The sequence below is a fragment of the Dendropsophus ebraccatus genome, chromosome 6 (assembly GCF_027789765.1).
Source record: "Dendropsophus ebraccatus isolate aDenEbr1 chromosome 6, aDenEbr1.pat, whole genome shotgun sequence".
NCBI lineage: Eukaryota > Metazoa > Chordata > Amphibia > Anura > Hylidae > Dendropsophus > Dendropsophus ebraccatus.
The window spans coordinates 13,473,093-13,492,029 of record NC_091459.1 but is presented as its reverse complement, the minus strand read 5'-3'; the positions used below and the strand labels follow the sequence as shown (position 1 = coordinate 13,492,029).

General features: G+C 39.4%; 1 protein-coding gene across 1 annotated transcript in view; it reads right to left on the bottom strand.

The window, feature by feature from the left end:
* CSMD1 (CUB and Sushi multiple domains 1) overlaps positions 1-18,937 on the bottom strand; it is a 946,348-nt gene that overhangs the window by 247,508 nt on the left and 679,903 nt on the right. The window contains exons 24-26 of the mRNA XM_069973446.1: positions 4,741-4,932; positions 2,656-2,782; positions 939-1,141 (exon numbers count right to left, since the gene is read on the bottom strand). Coding sequence (XP_069829547.1) covers positions 939-1,141; positions 2,656-2,782; positions 4,741-4,932 — 522 coding nt within the window. The remainder of the gene's footprint in view (positions 1-938; positions 1,142-2,655; positions 2,783-4,740; positions 4,933-18,937) is intronic.

The following is an 18,937-nucleotide window of genomic DNA, read 5'->3' as shown; positions in this document are numbered from 1 at the left end:
CTAGGAGGCGGGGACATGCGCACCAGGCAGAGGAGCATTCGGCAAGTGGCAGAGTCATAAGGCGCTTGTAGGGGCCAAAGAGATGGTGGCGCCGGGCCCCTGCACATGGGCTCCGGCATCCGCCAGGCAGAGCCGGCTTGGATAGCTGCAGTAGCGGCGGCCCAGGGCACGGACTGCCCCGAGGCCATGACAAACTGGGTGTAAAAGAGTTCAAAATAAAGCAGGACATAATGGATATTACTGCACTTGGTATACAGAACACCAACTGAACCGACTAGTGAGCTCTAACAAATATTTCATAGTCACCTTGTACCGTTTCTTGCCACTACGCACTTCTACATAGCCCCAGCAAAATGTGACGATAAGAACAAACTAATGTTTCATTAGTAATGCATTTGTCTGTTGACAGTTCAGCAACATGGCACATTCCGTACATGCGATAAGGGTCACTCCTTAGACTAAGCACTGGCTGTGATTTTATGCTTGATTAAACAGTAATTAAGCTGTAATGAAAAATATGGAGCTTGATTACAATTAATATAATTGCACAAGTCAGTTTGCGTCTTCATTTTCTACATGCTGTGCTGAATCGGAATGACAATGATCCCTTAATAGCCCATGAATGGAACCACCACACAGATGACATAATTGAAAGCAAGAATTGAAGGGAAACAAGTGTAAAAACTGAAACTGCAATTCTAAAAAAGAGTCGCTTGTGACAGTAACTAGGAATATTTATTCACGCCATTGCATATTAGATGACTGTCGAGATAGGGAATGCTATTTAGAACTTGAGTTCATTTGAAAAGAAAATCTATATGCATTTGTGTGCTTCATGTAGATGAAATCACTCAGGGGTATGTATATATACAGAAACATTTCCATGCAATATAGACACCAAATCATGTTAGATTTATAATGCAGCTTGTTATACCTACTTGAAAATTGTATAGAAAAACCAGACTTGCTGATGAAAAAATCGCTATCAAATTGTAATGTCAAGGAGTTGAATGTGCTGTGAATGTCCTCGGGGAGAGAAGAACCACTCCATTCTTTCAGGAGAACATCGCTGTCTACCGGTCCGTCCCATACCTTAAGGATATCATGTGAGACTTCGGTGTCAAAAACTATAAAGTGAAGGCTGCAAAAGAAAAAAGACCAGACAGTGTATATAATGTTTAGATGTAAATAATAAAATATGCATTGCACTGTCACTTGAAATATAATGTTCAAATGAAACAAGAAAGCAAGCAAGCAAGCAAACTTACAGTACACAGAGAAATGTTCTGGAAATACACTGTATGGTCATGCAAGCTTCCCATTAAAAAGTGGAGAAACTTAACTAGGTCAGATTAACTTCAAAATATTTTTATACAGTTTAACCCCTTGGTGCTGCAGCTAGTTTGGGCCGTTATGACCTACCCATTTTTTTTCGTTACATATTGTACTTTATGTTAGTGGCAAAATTTGGACCATATCATGTATGTTTTTTGTGAAAAATGTCAAAATCTCACAAAAAATGCTTTAAAAAATGCATTTTACTTTGAAATTCTCTGCTTATAAAATAAAGAAAGTCATATCACATCCTGTAAGTTAAATACGAAGTCACATTAACAATATGTCAACTTTACTATGACAGGGCCGAGGTTCAGGTTCGTACGAACCCGAACCATCAGCATTTGACTCCTGCTGCCTTCCCATTCCGTGGGGAAGGTGGAGACAGCCCGAGTGCCGCCTGAAAAACAGGGATAATGGGTTGTATTCCTGTTTTCCAGCCAATACTCGGACTGTCTCCACCTTCCCCATGGAACTGGAAGCCAGTGGGAGTCAAATGCCGATGGTTCGGGTACGTATGAACCTGAACCTCGGCCCTGTTCGATCATCTCTAGTTCACAGTGATGGCGACTATCATCTTGGACATACTGGGCCCCTAGGAAGGGGGGGTTTGGGACTACCCACTAGGGGATTTATTTAGGGGGGGGCACCTGCATTCATCTTTGCTCACCATAGATTTACAGTGAGGGGAGAGCATGCAGCGGCGCTGCTGCCAATGCCTGTACCAGCATCCGCCATTATAATTTTAATGTCGTTGATTGCTGGTTCAGGGACCGGCTGGGACAGACCCCACACTCTGCCCTAACCCCTCAGCTACCTCTAGCTGAGAGAAGGGGGCTTCAGGCCTTACCAGGACCATTCTTAGCCATTGCTGTAAAAAGCTGAAGGAATCAGAATAACGCCCATTAGTGACAGCTGTAAAAAGCCTCATAGACAGTCAATAGGGAGTTGTAGTTTAAAATCTCCCAATCTATCACCACTCCAAAATATTTTAATATACCTCCCGTGCCTAGGCATTTTATATTTTCATTTCTAACCCCACCATCTAGGAGTAATAGAATTGTTTTCCTCCAGTTAATCCTTAACAGACACCATAGGGGAGATTTATCAAACATGGTGTAAAGTGAAACTGGCTCAGTTGCCCCTAGCAACCAATCAGATTCCACCTTTCATTCCTCACAGACTCTTTGGAAAAAGAAAGGTGGAATCTGATTGGTTGCTAGGGGCAACTGAGCCAGTCTCACTTTACACCATGTTTGATAAATCTCCCCCCATTTGTTTTATAGTATATATAAAAAAAAAAACGCTGTAAAGGTTTACCTAATTGTTTTTCCAGGGTCTGCTTCAAGAATCCAGGTGCAGTGTAAGTTATTTTCATAGGGTGCTGGATAACCTGGAGACAGAATGCGTCCGGATGCCGCAGCATAAATCCGACCACCACATTCAGCTGCATAAAGAAAATATAGGCTTAGAAATGAGCCACAATTTAGACTTTTTATTCATTTCTATTATCAGTCTATCTACAGCCACAAGGGAACATGACATGTAGATACATAAAGCATTATTTATTATTCTTAATGGAAGGAAATGCAGTACCTTGTATAGGCTACGATGCCACAATTCATTTTTGGTTAAGAGCAGTAGGAAATGTAATCTGACACATATAATGTAGAGTTAAGAATCGTTCGGAACAATTTACTTCAAATGTCATCTGCTGTATAAGCAGTGTGCAACATATCCTAACATAATGGGGAATTTCAGGTGAGCCGCTAAGTGCAAATTAAAAGGATGGAGTATCTACTACAATAGTATTATTAAATGGGCTCTAATAGCTCTAATAAACAGCTCTAATAAACTGTTAGGAAATAAATATGTATATATATATATATATATATATATATATATATATATATATATATATATATACACACACTATAAATAGAGCCGGCTATGTGTACAAAAATACCGCCTCAAATGGCCGAAAGAAAAAAACAAATAAACAAATCTACTGGTATAACCTTTTGCTGTAAAACATCTTGTAATGGTAAGGAAGAGACTGCAGAGAACAGGAAGTGTTGGATAATTATTATTAGGCTTAGTGGCCAGACTGAAGAGCAACAGGATTTAGAGAGGTACTATTATCACAAAAAAACTTCCTCAATTTGCATTTTAGGCCGTGTACTTTTTTTTTTCTGCCCAAAACAAATCATACTTTGGTAAAAACTTTTTTTTTAATGTCTTCTCTATCGATAATGCTTATTTTAAGTTCTAAATTATTATTTTTTTTTTTTAAAGTGCTAATGAAAACCCTGACAGGGCTCATCTGTATGTGCATTATACTCACACTCTCTAAATTCTACACAACTCTGCAGCATGCACAGTACACATAGAGGCTATGTTCACACAACGTCAAAAATGGGGTAAAAACGGTAAATTTCACTATTTAAAAAAAGTCAGTTTTTGCTGCTATTTAACTGATTGCAATGGCAATGCATTGTAGTCAATGGGAAGATGGACGTCCAATGCACACAATGCATTGAAAAACGGACGTCAAAATAATGAACATGAACATTATTTTCGGACGTCTTTTGCAAACAGCGGACGTTTTTTATTAGTTGTTCACACACATTCACTGTACTTTCTCTGTTTTTACTATTAAATTCAATGGACTTTTCAATTAAGCCGCATCCAAAGGCCAATTAGTAACCAAACTAGAATAATGTACAAACAGCCAGACAGGGGAGGCCAGACAGCTAAAAAACGTCCGTTATTGTAGACTCAAAATAACGGACGTCATTTTAAACAGAACTGAAAAAACTTTGTGTGAACATAGCCAGGGGGTGATTTACAAAGGCTTTGCACCTACAGTATTTTTAGGGTAATAATTGGATTTTTCGCCCATTTTTGGTGTATCTATGAATCAGTATTCGATGGGAAAATATTTTTAGATGCAACTTTTAATTTTTTTTTCTGTTTTGAGTATTCACCTCAAAATTTGCTTAATATGGGATTAGCGCTTCATTTATCATTTGCGACTCTTTAAAAGTCGCACAAACTGGTGCAGGCCTAATTTCGGTGACTACCAGGTGAATTTGTTTGGGATTTTTTTTTTTGCAGCTCTTTAGTTTACAAATTTAACATGACTTCATACTAAATAACACTCAGCATATTGGCACTAATTAAAAACCAATTCCATTAGAATAGGCTAACAAATTAGACTCCTTAGTAAATGTCCTCCATAGTCCTACTAGAACAGCATACAAACATAAACCCTCTGTTACATCCCCATACCAAAACAGCTCTGCTACATACAGAGCAACACACACAAAAAAACACAGCTCTGTTACATACAGAGACCCACAGACACACAGTACCAATATAATTTTTTTGTGTACATGATCTTACCAGTGCATGTTGGCAGAGGCTTATTCCACACTCTCCGATCCCCGCTTAGACATGTCAAAATACTGCTCCCATGCATTGTATATCCAGGATTGCAACTATACATAATAGTTGTATCAGCAAAGTGACCTTCATCTCGTATCTTATAACCATAATTTGGTATTCCTGGATCTTCACATTTTATTAGGTCAAAACCTGAAAAAAATGAAAATGACAATAATAAATTTTATATATATATATATATATATATATATATATATATATATATATATATATATATATATATATATATTCTGCTCATTTATGTGTGCTTCATAAGTAAGTTACCAAATAATTTATGTTAGCAATTTTACCCTTTTCTCAGTAAATATGTTTGGCATGTCAAATATTATGTCTGTGTGAATAAGCATTCTAGAGTATTAAACATTTTATTGCAGTGCTCCCTAATCCCCATTATTGAAAATTAGATGCTCAGGACAAATAACATAGACATACATAAATATACTTTCTCCCATCACAGAATAATTCTTTGCCTGCTGCCATATTTATCTACTTTATCAGATTCAAAAGTTCCCAAACTTTCGAATTGCCGTGAAATCTTCCTGTCTGTTTTGGCTGACAGCTGTCACCAACATTCCAATTATCTAGGGTAATTATTCATCACTATAATTTAACAGTGATTTTGCAAAAGGTAATTATTTGTTAGAGAATTCAAATAATTTAATCAGCATTACTGCGTAATAGATGCAGAGGAAAAATTACTTTGACAATGATCAGATAAGGAATTAATCAGATTATATTCATTGTACATTTCTACCCGTGAAATTGTTTTATCCGGCATAAAAGTTCTGAAATAAAAATGTCCAGGTGTAATTATTCTTCACAAGTGAAAACATAATTTAGGACGCATTAGGTATGGATTTTAATCAACATGTTATACAATTTATTCACTTGATGTAGTTCTTTGTTTTTATTACTTATTAAATTAATTCTTTTATGACCTTAAAGAAGCCTGGCGAGGGGAATTCTTTTTAAAAAAGGCAGGGGGGGGCATAAAAAACACCTTAACTCACCTCTTCATGTTCCTCTCCAGTGCTGGAACGCCACTCCGGGACCCCCACCGTGCTCCGGGATCTTCTCTCAGCCGACGTCACGACCTGGTTGACTGACTGCCCGCCCAGCCAATCTGTGATTGGGGTGGGACGTCACTGCACTCACTGATTGGCTGAGCATGTTATCTATCAGCCAGGAAGGCATTTTCCCCCTTGTCATGACATCACCAGGATATGAGGGAAAATGCCTTTCGGCTGGGGTCCGGGAGCTAGTGTAGCCGTACGGTGCCGGCACATGGAAAGGTAAGTTAGAATTATATATTGTTTTCCCTTGCCCCTGCTGGCTGCCAAATAATAAAAAAATAGCCGGACTTCTCCTTTAAAAAAGTGTTTTAGGCTATGCCCACACCATGTAAAATGAACCAAAAATACAGCTGTCATTTTACTGTAAAAATATACCTGGATTTTCAATTTAATAATGTGTGCACATTGAATTCAATGGAAAAGAAGAAGGCAGTGCAATCTATTTGCTACACGGGCTACACAGCACAGTAAGTCCAGCCTCACTCACACTTCTACAAAATAGGACACGAGCGCCTCGGCTGAAAGCAACAACAGTTACTAATATAGACAGACTCCATACTAAGCTCCCAATCGTCACTTGAGCCCAACACAACACACCCAATCGGGTAACAAACGTAACAAAATATATGTGTTTTTACTCTGCTATATGTTGCTCATCCTTATGGTGTTATTTGTACACAACCAAATAGTTACTTTTTGGTTTATTGATGTTGCATGATGGGACCTGTAGTACCACAAGCTCGTGCCGGGTAACCCCGGAAGTGATTAAAAGAGAAGTCCGGCTAAAATTTTTATTAAAGTATTGTATTGCCCCTCAAAAGTTACACAAATCACCAATATAAACTTATTATGGGAAATGCTTATAAAGTGCATTTTCCCTGCACTTACTACTGCATCAAGGCTTCCTTTCCTGGATAACATGGTGATGTCACTTCCTGGATAAAATGGTGATGTCACTTCCTGGATAACACGGTGACGTCACTTCCTGGATAACATGGTGATGTCACTTCCTGGATAAAATGGTGATGTCACGACTCGACTCCCAGAGCTGTGCGGGCTGTGGCTGCTGGAAAGGATGATGGTAGAGGGACACTGAGGGACACATGGCACTAGAGGGACACTGAGCATCCCTCTGCCATCATCCTCTCCAGCAGCCACAGCCCACACAGCTCTGGGAATCGGGTCGTGACATCACCATATTATCCAGGAAGTGAAGCCTTGATGCTGTAGTAAGTGCAGGGAAAAAGCTCTTTACAAGCATTTCCCGTAATAAGTGTATATTGGTGATTTTTATAACTTTTGGTGGGCAATAAAATACTTATATAACATTTTTTACCGGACTTCTCTTTTAACTGTTTTTTGAATTTGTAACACTTAAAGGAAACCTCATTGTCATTAAAGTTTATGCTTGATAAAGGCCTTCCCAATATAGAGATTGGCCAAAATGCCTTGCAAATAAACTCACCACCTTATGAAGATTCTGGTAGTGTGTTATCTGATACATGTGATACGTGCACGCTGAATACCACGGCAATCATCACACCTACGCCGGTCCTTAGAGGGAAACCTTGGTCCTGATTTGCTCGGATCGCTACTACTACATTTCCACACACCAATTCTCTGCTGTCCTCGAACTGGCTGTGGTGTACTGTACTTCTTATGAAGCCTTCAATAGAGTTGTGCCTATTTTATAGCACAACTCAACTAGGTGAGTGGTTTTAATTTAGACTTCTCAATTGAAATAATTGAACATTGGGAATTTTGAGGTTCGATCGAACTCGAACCTTCGTCATTTTTTTCCCGATGCCTTCCCGTTCTGTGGGGAAGGTAGAGACAGCCTGAGTACCGCCTGGAAAACATGCTGAAATCGGTAATGGAGTTAAAAAGGTTCGAGAAGGTTCGAGTTTGATCAAACCTAAAAATTCCCGATGTTCGATCATCTCTACTTTTCACCCCCCAGTTTTCAACTTTAATACGCTAGGAAGTGCCTTGCCTTTTGTCTTTTAGAATATACAAATCAAAGCACAAAACCCCAAAAAGAGAAATTGGCTGTGACCCGAATCCGTTAATGTAGCATAAAATTCTATTATCAGACATAAATACAATCAAAAGTTTTGTTTTTTCTTAAAAGTAATGTATCATCTGGATTCTTCGCAGAGCCATGTACTGCAACATGTTTTTTTTTTTTTTTTTATAATCTGGTTCTATTTTCGGTTTGTAATTTTTAAGTTAATTTTTTGTGCTTTATTATGGGGTCTGCTATCTAGCATGAGCTCGTTTAAGAGCATTTAGACATGTGCTTTACAGCAAGCCCCATGGATGAGAGGCATAAAAGCCAGGACCTGTCAAATGAACCAGAAGCACTTTGGGGCATGAACCAATGATGTGTGTATCCCTATATACGGATGTTACATCCAACTGTAATCCTCTGTATTAATAAGAAGGGCACTGCTGGGAAATGATCTGAGCAGAACAGTCTCAGCCTAATTAAGGTGTAGTGGTCAGTATAGAAACTGCAAGATTTCAGGATTATTTTACAGCAAATCTGTACCCAGGAAGCGCAATGATTGGCTTGGGACTTGCCGGGAGCCCCGAAGCAAGCCGGAGCGGGGACCCGGAGATGTATACTCTCCTGCTGGCGGGGGGGTTAACGGGGCGGGCTGGAGAAACACTCGCAGTGGGATGTGCATCCTGCTGTGAGTTTGTCTGCCCATATACTGTACAGGGCAGGGATTCGCAGCGAGTCTTGCTGATAATTCGCAGCGAGAAAGTCGCTGCAGATCCACCCAGTGAGTTTGTACCCTAAATGGGTACTTCACTTAAACATACCTTTCATATGTCGCTGCCTATGGTGAAACTAACAATGCATTCCATACTTGTTATTATATATTCAGTCTCCTTCCGCCAGTTCTGAGCTGCTGCTTTATCAAAAAGACATAAAAAACCCTGCATATAGGCTTTTCTGTCTGCCTTCCCCTCCCTTCCAAGTTGGCTGTTATAAACAAGTTTCTGGCAGGCTTTACCTGCAACTTTGTAGCTTCCTTGTAATGCCGGGAGAAGGAGGGTGGGGGAGGAAGACCCGAGAGGTGCTGCAGGCTTAGGGCACGGACGTTCTAGGCCCTCTTTGACACAGCTCCTCCTAAATAAAACAATCTTTTATATATAAAGACAGCACAGAGAGAGATTTGAACCCTGCGCCAGGAAAGGAGTTCATGAGAGCCAATAAACAATACTAGTGGTTTGGGGTGGGGGGTTACAAATGGGTCAGATTAGATTTAAGATTGAAAAATAAGACATAAAAAGTGAGATTTTAAATGTTTGGCGTAGTGTCCGCTAGATCCTACATTTTAACGTATCACTGTTGTTTAATTTTTTTTTTCTTTTCAGAAATCAATAGCACAGACGATTTAAAAAAAACTTTGTAATTGGGTTTATTAGCCGAAAAATGCATTTTTATCATGAAAAAGCATTTTGAAGCTCCCCCCCCCCGTCTTTCTTATGGAGAGGGGAGGGGTGGAGGGAGATCAGGCACCGAAACAGGACAACAAAGTTAATTTACAGCTACATCACTGGGCTATCTCCTCTGAAGTCAGCACTGACCTCTCTGACCTCTGAATACCTGCTTTTAACACAGCTCCCACTGTGTAATCCTTTGTTCTCTGCTCTCTGCCGGTGAATAATCTCCCTCCTCCTCTCTCCTTGGGTTACACAGGGCTGGACTGATGTCAAATAGTCGAGATTCCCTGATAATGAGCAGGGAATGAGAGAGAGGAGGGAGGGAGGGCCTTGGTAAAGGCTTTTTGAATGCAGATAATGGCAGATTTGCCTAATAAACCCACTTACAAAGTTTCTTAAAATCGCCTGTACTATTGATTTCTGAAAAAAAAAAAAACGAAACAACAGTGGCACTTTAAGATTGAAAAATTAAAAAATTAAACATAGAAAAGCAGATTTCAAGTGTCTGGCTTAGTGTCCGCTGGATCCAACATATTAAATCCACAGTGGTATAAATAATAGGTAATAATATAAATGTATACCAGAAGGCAGTATAATTGAACGTGTGCTTTATAAAAGATTAAGACTGTGTCTGCCCTTGAATACCCTCATTAACAGGCGAGACTAAAATACCGGGATATTCTAAAGACAAGATGCAATATGTATTTAATGTTGCATCTAAGGTTAATCAAAGATTGCCGTCAGTGCGGCCCAGCAGTGTCATACTAGAGACCAAAACAACAACTTTCTACACAAATTCTGCCTGCTGTTTAGAGGACAGTAAAAATAGGACCAGCTGTGAAGCTGCCTAGGGCTACATCTTCCTCATTCATGAGAGCAGCAGGGATCTCGGCAAGTCTGGTTTTAATTGAGAAGAATAAGTCTCAATGATACACTGATGGATTTCTAAAACCTCTCTTTGTCCTGCCAGATATAAAAAGTTAATCTGACTTTTTAGCCACCTCTGTCTGGATAAAGAGAAAGTACTTGTATGTGCAGCGAGAAAAGCTTATACGTTGGCATAATGAGTCTGACGGAAAGCTTTATGTCAGAAAAGGAAATCTTTACAATGATTAAATTTAAAGAAATTTTACGTCTGTAGTACAATAAAGGTATATTATATAGAACTAGACAATAGAATATAGTAAGGGAAAATAATAAATATATTTGTCTACATATAGGAAAATATGGTATATATAATAAATGTTTATAAATTGTATAAATCCTCTTGAGGAGTGCCGTGTGTAATTTGTTTTCTGAGCTGATATATTGATCCTTTCAGATTTTCCTATATTTTTTATTAATATATCCAATGCATTTAAAATAAAAAGAATCAATCCTGCACATATTTGATAGATAACCTTTCATTAGAGATGAGGGGAGCAGCCGGAAATTTGGTTTGCGAGCTTGGCAAATTTTGGGTCAAATTTGTTAAATTTTGAGAATCGAATCTTAACGAATTTCAATAAAACAGCCAAACTATAGTAGTTACAATGCTGGGACTATTACAGAAGGGCGAATTTGTTAAAGCATGTTGATGTAAAAGTGTCAAAAAAAAGTCAGCCAATCATCTAATCTAATAAAACTGGACTTGTATAACACAGTAGGAGTGGAGTGCGAGCTCTGAATATGAAAGGCGCATGCCCCATTCCCTGATCCTAGTAAATTTGTATTACTCAATAGGAGTTTACAGTGCCCAGTGAGTAATAATATGGACTGTGTCTTCACTGGTCCCAGTGAATTCCTATAGGCCCCCAGTTACCTGGTAAACTGGACACTTGGTTGGCAACTACAACAAATAGTCAATCAGCTCTCCCCTCCTCTTCTATCCTCTCCTCTCTGTCCCTATATCACTCTGTTAGTCTCTCCCTGCTCTGCTGTAACTGCCTGCTGCCATCTTGCTCTCTCCTCCACACACAGCCGACTGGCCACCTCTGTTACCGAACCTCCTTATATAGAGGGGAAGGTGCTGACATCACTGAGGGGCCTGATTGGACGGGAGCTAGGGATTATGGTTAATCCCTTTTTTCTGCCCATTGATGCTCCAGACAGCATGTGCGGCTGCAGAATGAAGCAAATTGATGGCCTGATTCACAGTGAATTTTGATTTGCTGCATTCACTTTGCTCATCTCTACCTTCTATTATGTGTATGCAGCTTCTATTATTTGTTCCTAGTTACTTGTATCTGGATAAGAACCTAAAGGGGCTCTGTCACCTCCCCTTATCCACCCCTGAACTAAAGTAATCTCTAAATAGGATACAAGATCTTGATTTCAATCCTGCCCTGCCTCCATTTTACCAGACGGATTTACTAAGCAGCGCACAACCACATGTTTTACCTGTATTTCACAGTGTGTGAACATGTGTGTGATGCATAGAGAGGACCACTAACTCAGGAATATAATGGAGGGGACTACTTAGACCCCCACGTTTGTGGGCTTATCGCAAAGGAACGCAAGAACGTAAAACAGATAAAAAATACATATTCAGAATCAGCATAGTTTAATCTAATACTGATAACTTTAGTTTAGGGGGTGTTTTAGAGGTGTCAGAGTCTTTTTAAAATACCTAGCAATGTGATAAAGTGTCAGACTGGCTCAGCGAAGAACAGGAGGATCCTCTAATGCGCCCTCAGCTCAGAACCTGCAGTAAAATAAATCAGACGCAAATCTGTTGTATACTGTCACTGATTTTTCCAGGCCCTGGCGGCAGAATATAGTTATCGTAAGTTTGTGCTGAGGCCCCTTAAATTTGCACCTAAAGGACCAATGTCCCATTAATTGGCTAGCGCTGGCTAGTAAGCCCATAAAGTGCCGGTCTCCTCCTGAATACCCCGCCGGATCTTTAGTGTCTCTTACTTATAGTGTATACAGTGTACCAGTCCTTTCCCTAGTTTCCTGACTATCTTCAGCTTCATTTTTGGCTGCAACCATTTTCATCCAAATGTTGTCATCATCCTTTTAATCTTTTTTTTTTTTTTTTTTTTTATTATCTGTTCTTGTTAACGGACAGTAATTCTTTGTATATTTTCCTTGCAACTGCCTGTTACTCAGTTTAGCTGTTCATCCTGGGGTACGTGATTACGGGAGCCACTGTTAGAATTCACTAAAGGCAACTGTAGTTCTGCAGTCTTTGACCTGGAAAAGCAGATGACACCCACTAGGATATTATACTGGATCAGTGTTGTATTGTATAGGTTATTAATACTGGATCAGTGTTGTATTGTAAAGGATATTATACTGGATCAAAATAACATCCCTTAGGCTGGGTTCACACTGCATTTTTGCGATCTGTTTTTTTTTTTTTTTTTTTTTTAAATCCGTTTTTGCAATAAAAAAAAAAAATATGGAAAAATGTACGTTTTTCCATTGACTTCCATTATTAAAAAAAAGGGTGCATAAAAAAATGGATGCATTTTGATCAGATTTTTTTTTTATGGAAGTCAAAGGAAAAACGGATTAAATGGATGCACACAGTTGCATTTTGCAAAAAAGGATGAAAAAAAAACAGACTGCAAAAATGCAGTGTGAACCCAGCCTAAATTGGGCTCAAAATAAAGTCCGTCAAAAGGCCAAAAAAAGACGTTGTGTGGTCATGGCCTTAGAGTCCTATTCCACGGGTCTATGGGGGCCCAATCTGTAATGTGAACGAGTACCGATCTGCTACAGCAGCGCTCGTTTACTGGGCCTATTACACGGCCTGATAATCAGTTAAACAAGGGCTGCAGGGACATTGTTACCGATGTCCTTGCAGCCCTTGTTTAAACACCATACATTACTTACACATGTTACAGGTCTTCTCAAACGCTCCTTCTACCTCCCAGTCCCACACACAGCAGCAGCTTTGGTGCGGCCTGTCTGAACTGACAGACCGCTCAGTCAATCACTGGCCGCGGCGGTCCTGGCCAGTCATTGGCTGAGCAATCTGTCAGCTAAGATAGGCCGCACCGAAGCTGCTGCTGAGCACGGGACCGGGAGGAAGAAGGAGCGCAGGAGAAGACCTGCAATATGATTAGGTAAAGAATGGTGCTTGCGAAATCGTTGGTCGCCCGCCGAGCATCCTTATTTCACGCAGCGATGCAAGGTCAATGCCTGATGATTTAAGGTTTGAACCTAAATAAACGATCAGCCGATGACATGATGTTTGGCTGATCATTGTCTCTATTCCACGGAGCGATAATCGTCCGAATTGGGTCAGTTTGGCCGATTATCGCTCCGTGGAATAGGCCCCTTAGGGTGTGGTCTATGATCAACGATAGAATCAAAATCAAAGCAGGTTTCATCATTGAATAATTCCCTGAAAGTGGATCTGCATACACATGTACACACCCAGCTCTTCTTCTCTTTTCTCTTTATAGGTTCGTTTGATATAAAAAAACCTATATTTTCCTATAGCTTAGGACCAAATAAATAAATAAATAAATAAACAAACAATTGGAAGGCATCTCTATTTTCTTTTTCCCTGAAGTAGAGTTCTATCGCTGCTTAGCAGATCTCTCCCTCATGTACTACAGTATTATAATAAAGAAAGCAACTAAATGGTTCAGAATCAGAAATTGTTCGGATTATATTTTTAATTCACATCAAAGGATGGAATGAGAAGACTTATAGCAGCCGGATGCCAGCAAAACACCATGGAGCAGTTCCAACAGTTACAGTGTGTATTTTGTAGAATGCTTGAGCTCTGCATCAGCCCTTATTAAAAACGAGCAACCTCATTAATTAAACCAGTACACCTGGAACGGAAAAATTAGCTTTGTGGGTTTATGTACAAAGTCAGATCCGGCACAGACTGAACATTTATCTGTCCCTCTTCAGATTTTGTTTGTAAAGTTTATGAGCAGTTGAAAAACTTTTGAATACAAGAATAAATACTTTACGTGAAAGCTTGTTGTCTGTTTCTTACAGTTATCCTAGAAATTTTTTTTTACCTATTCATTATCCATATATAAAAAATAAATACTGTAATCATAAATTAATGCAGATTGAAAGGACAACTGATGTTATATGGGACTTAGCAATTTTATTTTTTTGTATTACTTTACTGTTATATGACACTTTTGTAGTATCCTGTTATAAGATACTTGTCTTGATGTACTATATTGTAAAAAAATTTTATACAATGTTTGAAAAAGAAAGGACAAGAGAAGATATCTCTTTTTCTTACTTTTCTTTTCTTTAGAAGTCAACTGGCTTGCATCCTTAGGTTTGTTTCATGTGGCAGTATTTGGCTGAGTGTTTTGTAACAGTACATGTAAGCCAAAACTAGGAGTGGGTCCAAAGACGGAAAAGGTACCCATCTTTCCGTTAACACGCACAGGTAAGTATGATGTCGGGAGGTAAGTAGTGATTTTTACTATGGCATTATACATTCTCATTTAAAAATCAACCATTTTTAACGGGGCACATACATCTATAGGCTGGGTTCACACTACATATATTTCAGTCAGTATTGTGGTCCTCATATTGCAATCAAAACCTGGAGTGGATTAAAAACACAGAAAGGATCTGTTCACACAATGTTGTAATTAAGTGGATGGCCGCCATTTAATGGCAAATATTTGCTGTTATTTTAAAACAACGGCTTATGTATTGAAATAATGGCAGCTATTTACTGTTACATGGCGGCCATCCACTCAATTTCATCATTGTGTGAACAGATCTTTTCTGTGTTTTTAATCCACTCCTGGTTTTGGTTGCAATATGAGGACCACAATACTGACTGAAATACACGTCTGTATTTATGGCCATAATATGCTTTTATTTTACTGTGTGTCTACATGATTTTTTTTTTTAAAGGGGATTAGCCAGAACTAGACAAAACATCAGCTTTCTTCTAAGAATAATCCCACATGAGCCCTCCAAACAGCCATGTTTTTCTAATCCTCAATGACCCCCTTTAAATCGCCCTACGTAATGTTCATCTCTAGACCAATTTTTATATTTCAAGTCCATGCTAGGAGGTTCTTTATATTTTTGGGGGCGCCCATAAGATACCCAATGGATTTTGTGCACAGGTTAAATCATAATTAGTAGGAATAATGCACAAACTCCACTGGTCTTTTAATCGACAATCTGACCACCTCAGCACCTGAGGAAGAGGCACGTCCAGCCTTTATATAAATTTTCATTTGATTAAATTTTACATGCTATTTTTGGATCTTCTGCCTTTTACGGTCTGTCTTGCATTGGAGTGGAAGGACTGTATTTATCTTGCGAGACTTGTGCCTCATATCTTGCACAACACCACCAAGTAAGAATTTTCTTGCCCCCCCCCCCCCATTGGATGAACTGTAGTTGTTTTATCTGCGCCGTGGAATACTATCTGATTGTATTTTGCTAAATCTCTCTGATCGGCCCTCATTTAAAGAGCATTCACAAGGCATAATCAGTCATGTGACTGGTTCACACAAATGATTGCTAGATCATTCAAGTGGCCCTTTCCTGCTATCAGCCCTCTGGGGGAAAAAATATTGCCTGTTGGCTGCACATCTCCCCAGGTGATAGAATATGTGCCGATAATGGCCAATGAGTTTGGTTTGACCCAATCAGCCAGTGTTTACTCACTTGCAAAGACAGGAACGTATGCTTCTACTTTACGTTTGTTATTTGTCGGTGAATGTTCTGCAAACCCAAACACAAACCGATTACAATAATTTTTTTTTTGTTCGTGTTCGGGATCTGAACCGAACATTGGCATATTCGCTCATCACTAGACAGCTATTAAATTATCCAAATTCCTCCTGCATATCATGCCTGTTTATTAAATGTAGGCCTGCTTGCAAATCCAATCCCGATTGTTGCTGTTTGTATAGATGGAAGAAGTATTCAAAATTTACTTTACTCAGAGACACTACATCAATAAGCTAGAAGTCTGCCATCGCACCCATACCCATGTACTACAACCCAATCACACTATATATACAGTTACATACGACTGCACACTGCCATTATATGTACAGTGGAAACTTGTTTTATGACTATTTCTTTAGACTAAATAATACATTACAGAAGTAACAAGAAAGAAAAAGAACAGGGAAGCTCAGAAAGCAGCATACCTCTATAAGTAATAATTTTTTTATAAAAGTCACAACATTCATTGCATACATCAATAAGTGAACCAATGAATAGGAAACTACGTGACCAGTAACTCTAGTGTGTAATCTAACAGTTGTGACAGTATTCTCTTTACAGCTGGTGGATATAGACGCAGCATGACGGTCCGTGGGGAACATGAAACCTCTGCTAAGGTTTTGCTGCACTTTCCCATCATGCTGCTTTTCCAAACTTCCGCATGGATGAATTAGAATTCTTATATACATTTGTATTGCACAGCGCTGTGATGGACCCTGTGGATTTTTAAACGACTGAATCAAAAGATTCACTGGTATATTCAGCTTTTTAACCTTAACTTAGTTGCTTAAACCTTTACTATTCAAATAAAAAAAAAGAAATGTAGAAATATTTCCCTTTATTTCAATCAGAAAAGATACTGTAATAGTCACTTTCTATTATTTTTTTTTTTTGGGGGGGGGGGAAGATGTCCATATTGCCACTTCAGCAAATACCCTAGCGATCTATGTTGAATTCAGCAAGGCCAAGGTCTTTGAAGCAGTATACTATGTTCACACAACGTCTAAAATAGAGAAAAGGTGGCCGCTTTTGCCGGGATTTAACTGACTGCAATGGCAATGCATTGAAGTCAATGGAAAGACGGGTGTCCAATGCACACAATGTATTGAATAACGGACGTCATTGCTGCGGACTTAAAAATAATGTTCATGTTCAGAATTTTCGGACCTCTTTTGCAAACAGCTTTTTTATTAGTTGTTCATACACACTTTTTCTTTTGTCACAGTTCTTTCTCCGTTTTTACGTTTTTATTAAATTCAATTGACTTTTCAAGTAAGTCACACCCAAAGTCCAATTAGTAACTCCAGACTAGAATAATGTACCAACACCCGCCATTGCACCAGAGAAGGCTAGACAGCTAAATGATGTCCTTTATTTTAGGCTCAAAATAATGGACGTCATTTTAAATGGAGCTGAACAGATGTGTGAACATAATATGTATATGGCTAAGTTCACACTACGTATATTTCAGTCAGTATTGTGGTCCTCATATTGCAACAAAAACCAGGAGTGGATTAAAAACACAGAAAGGCTCTGTTCACACAATGTTGAAATTGAGTGGATGGCCGCCATTTAATGGCAAATATTCGCTGTTATTTTAAAACAACGGCTGTTATATTGAAATAATGGCCGTTATTTACTGTTATATGGCGGCCATCCACTCAATTTCATCATTATGTGAACAGATCCTTTCTGTGTTTTTAATCCACTCCTGGTTTTGGTTGCAATATGAGGACCACAATACTGACTGAAATATACGTAGTGTGAACCCAGCCTGATCCTGTAATATGAATTTTAAATTCTTTATTTTTATAGACTAAAATGGACATACCATTATACATATATATTACGGCATACTTATTTGTACCAAACATCATGCTTTACAGACCAATAAATACTAGCAAAGGACCAGGTTAAAGCATAACCCTTTAACTGTTAGAGGAGCAACCCTTTAATAGGCTCCCAAACCTGCTTTTTTATAGAGTACAGGTTACAAGAACAGAAGGCTTATTGTCCCTAATTCCACCCACCCTTACATAACCCTAAGCCTGGATGGGGAGGGAGAGAGAGAGGAGGGGCAAAAAATTAAAGGAAAAATCCGGCAAACTATAAAATCTTGCAGCCTGCAGGGGCAGGGGGGAATTGATTACAAGTGCTAACTTACCTCTCTTCACGCCCGCGGTGAGTGGCGGGACCAGCCATGGGACCCCCGCCAGGCTCTAGGTTCTCCAGAGCTAACATGTCACGACCCAGTTGATTGACTGGTTACTCAGTCAGTCAGTGACTGGAGTGGGACACCGCTCCAGCCACTGATTAGCTGAGCAGCTGCTCCATCAGCTGGGACAGGCCTCCCCCCCCCCCCCGAGTCGTGACATCATCATAACTCGGGGAAGAAAGGCCTTCCAGCGGGGACGGTCCTGACACTTACTGCGGACACAGGGAGAGATAAGTTAGGCCGGAAATCAAGTAGAAAAGAAGTTGCACTCACCCTGGATGTCTTCTTACGCTTTATTTTTTTAAATTACAAAACGGACATGGTGCTGACATAAAGTGAGCAGACGCTATGTGAATGGAGTGGTGACAGCCAGTTTCACGCTCTAAATTCTTCTACAGAGGTCTGTAGAAGCGCCTAGAGCGTGAAAAAGGCTGTCACCACTCCGTCCACGTAGCAGAAATAAAGCATAAGAAGACATCCAGGGTGAGTGCAACTTTTCTACTTGATTTCTGGATTTTCTATGACTTTGCTAAGTTAGCACCGCCAATGTAGCCAACCCAACTGAGACTTTTCGTGTGGTCATATTCACATTGTGAACCTGTAGGGCTGCTGCTTTCTATGTGTTTGTGAGAAATAAGTTAGTACTTGTAATCAATTTCCCCCCTGCTCTTACTGACTGCTGGCTTTTGTAATCCACCGGACTTCTCCTTTAATAATAATA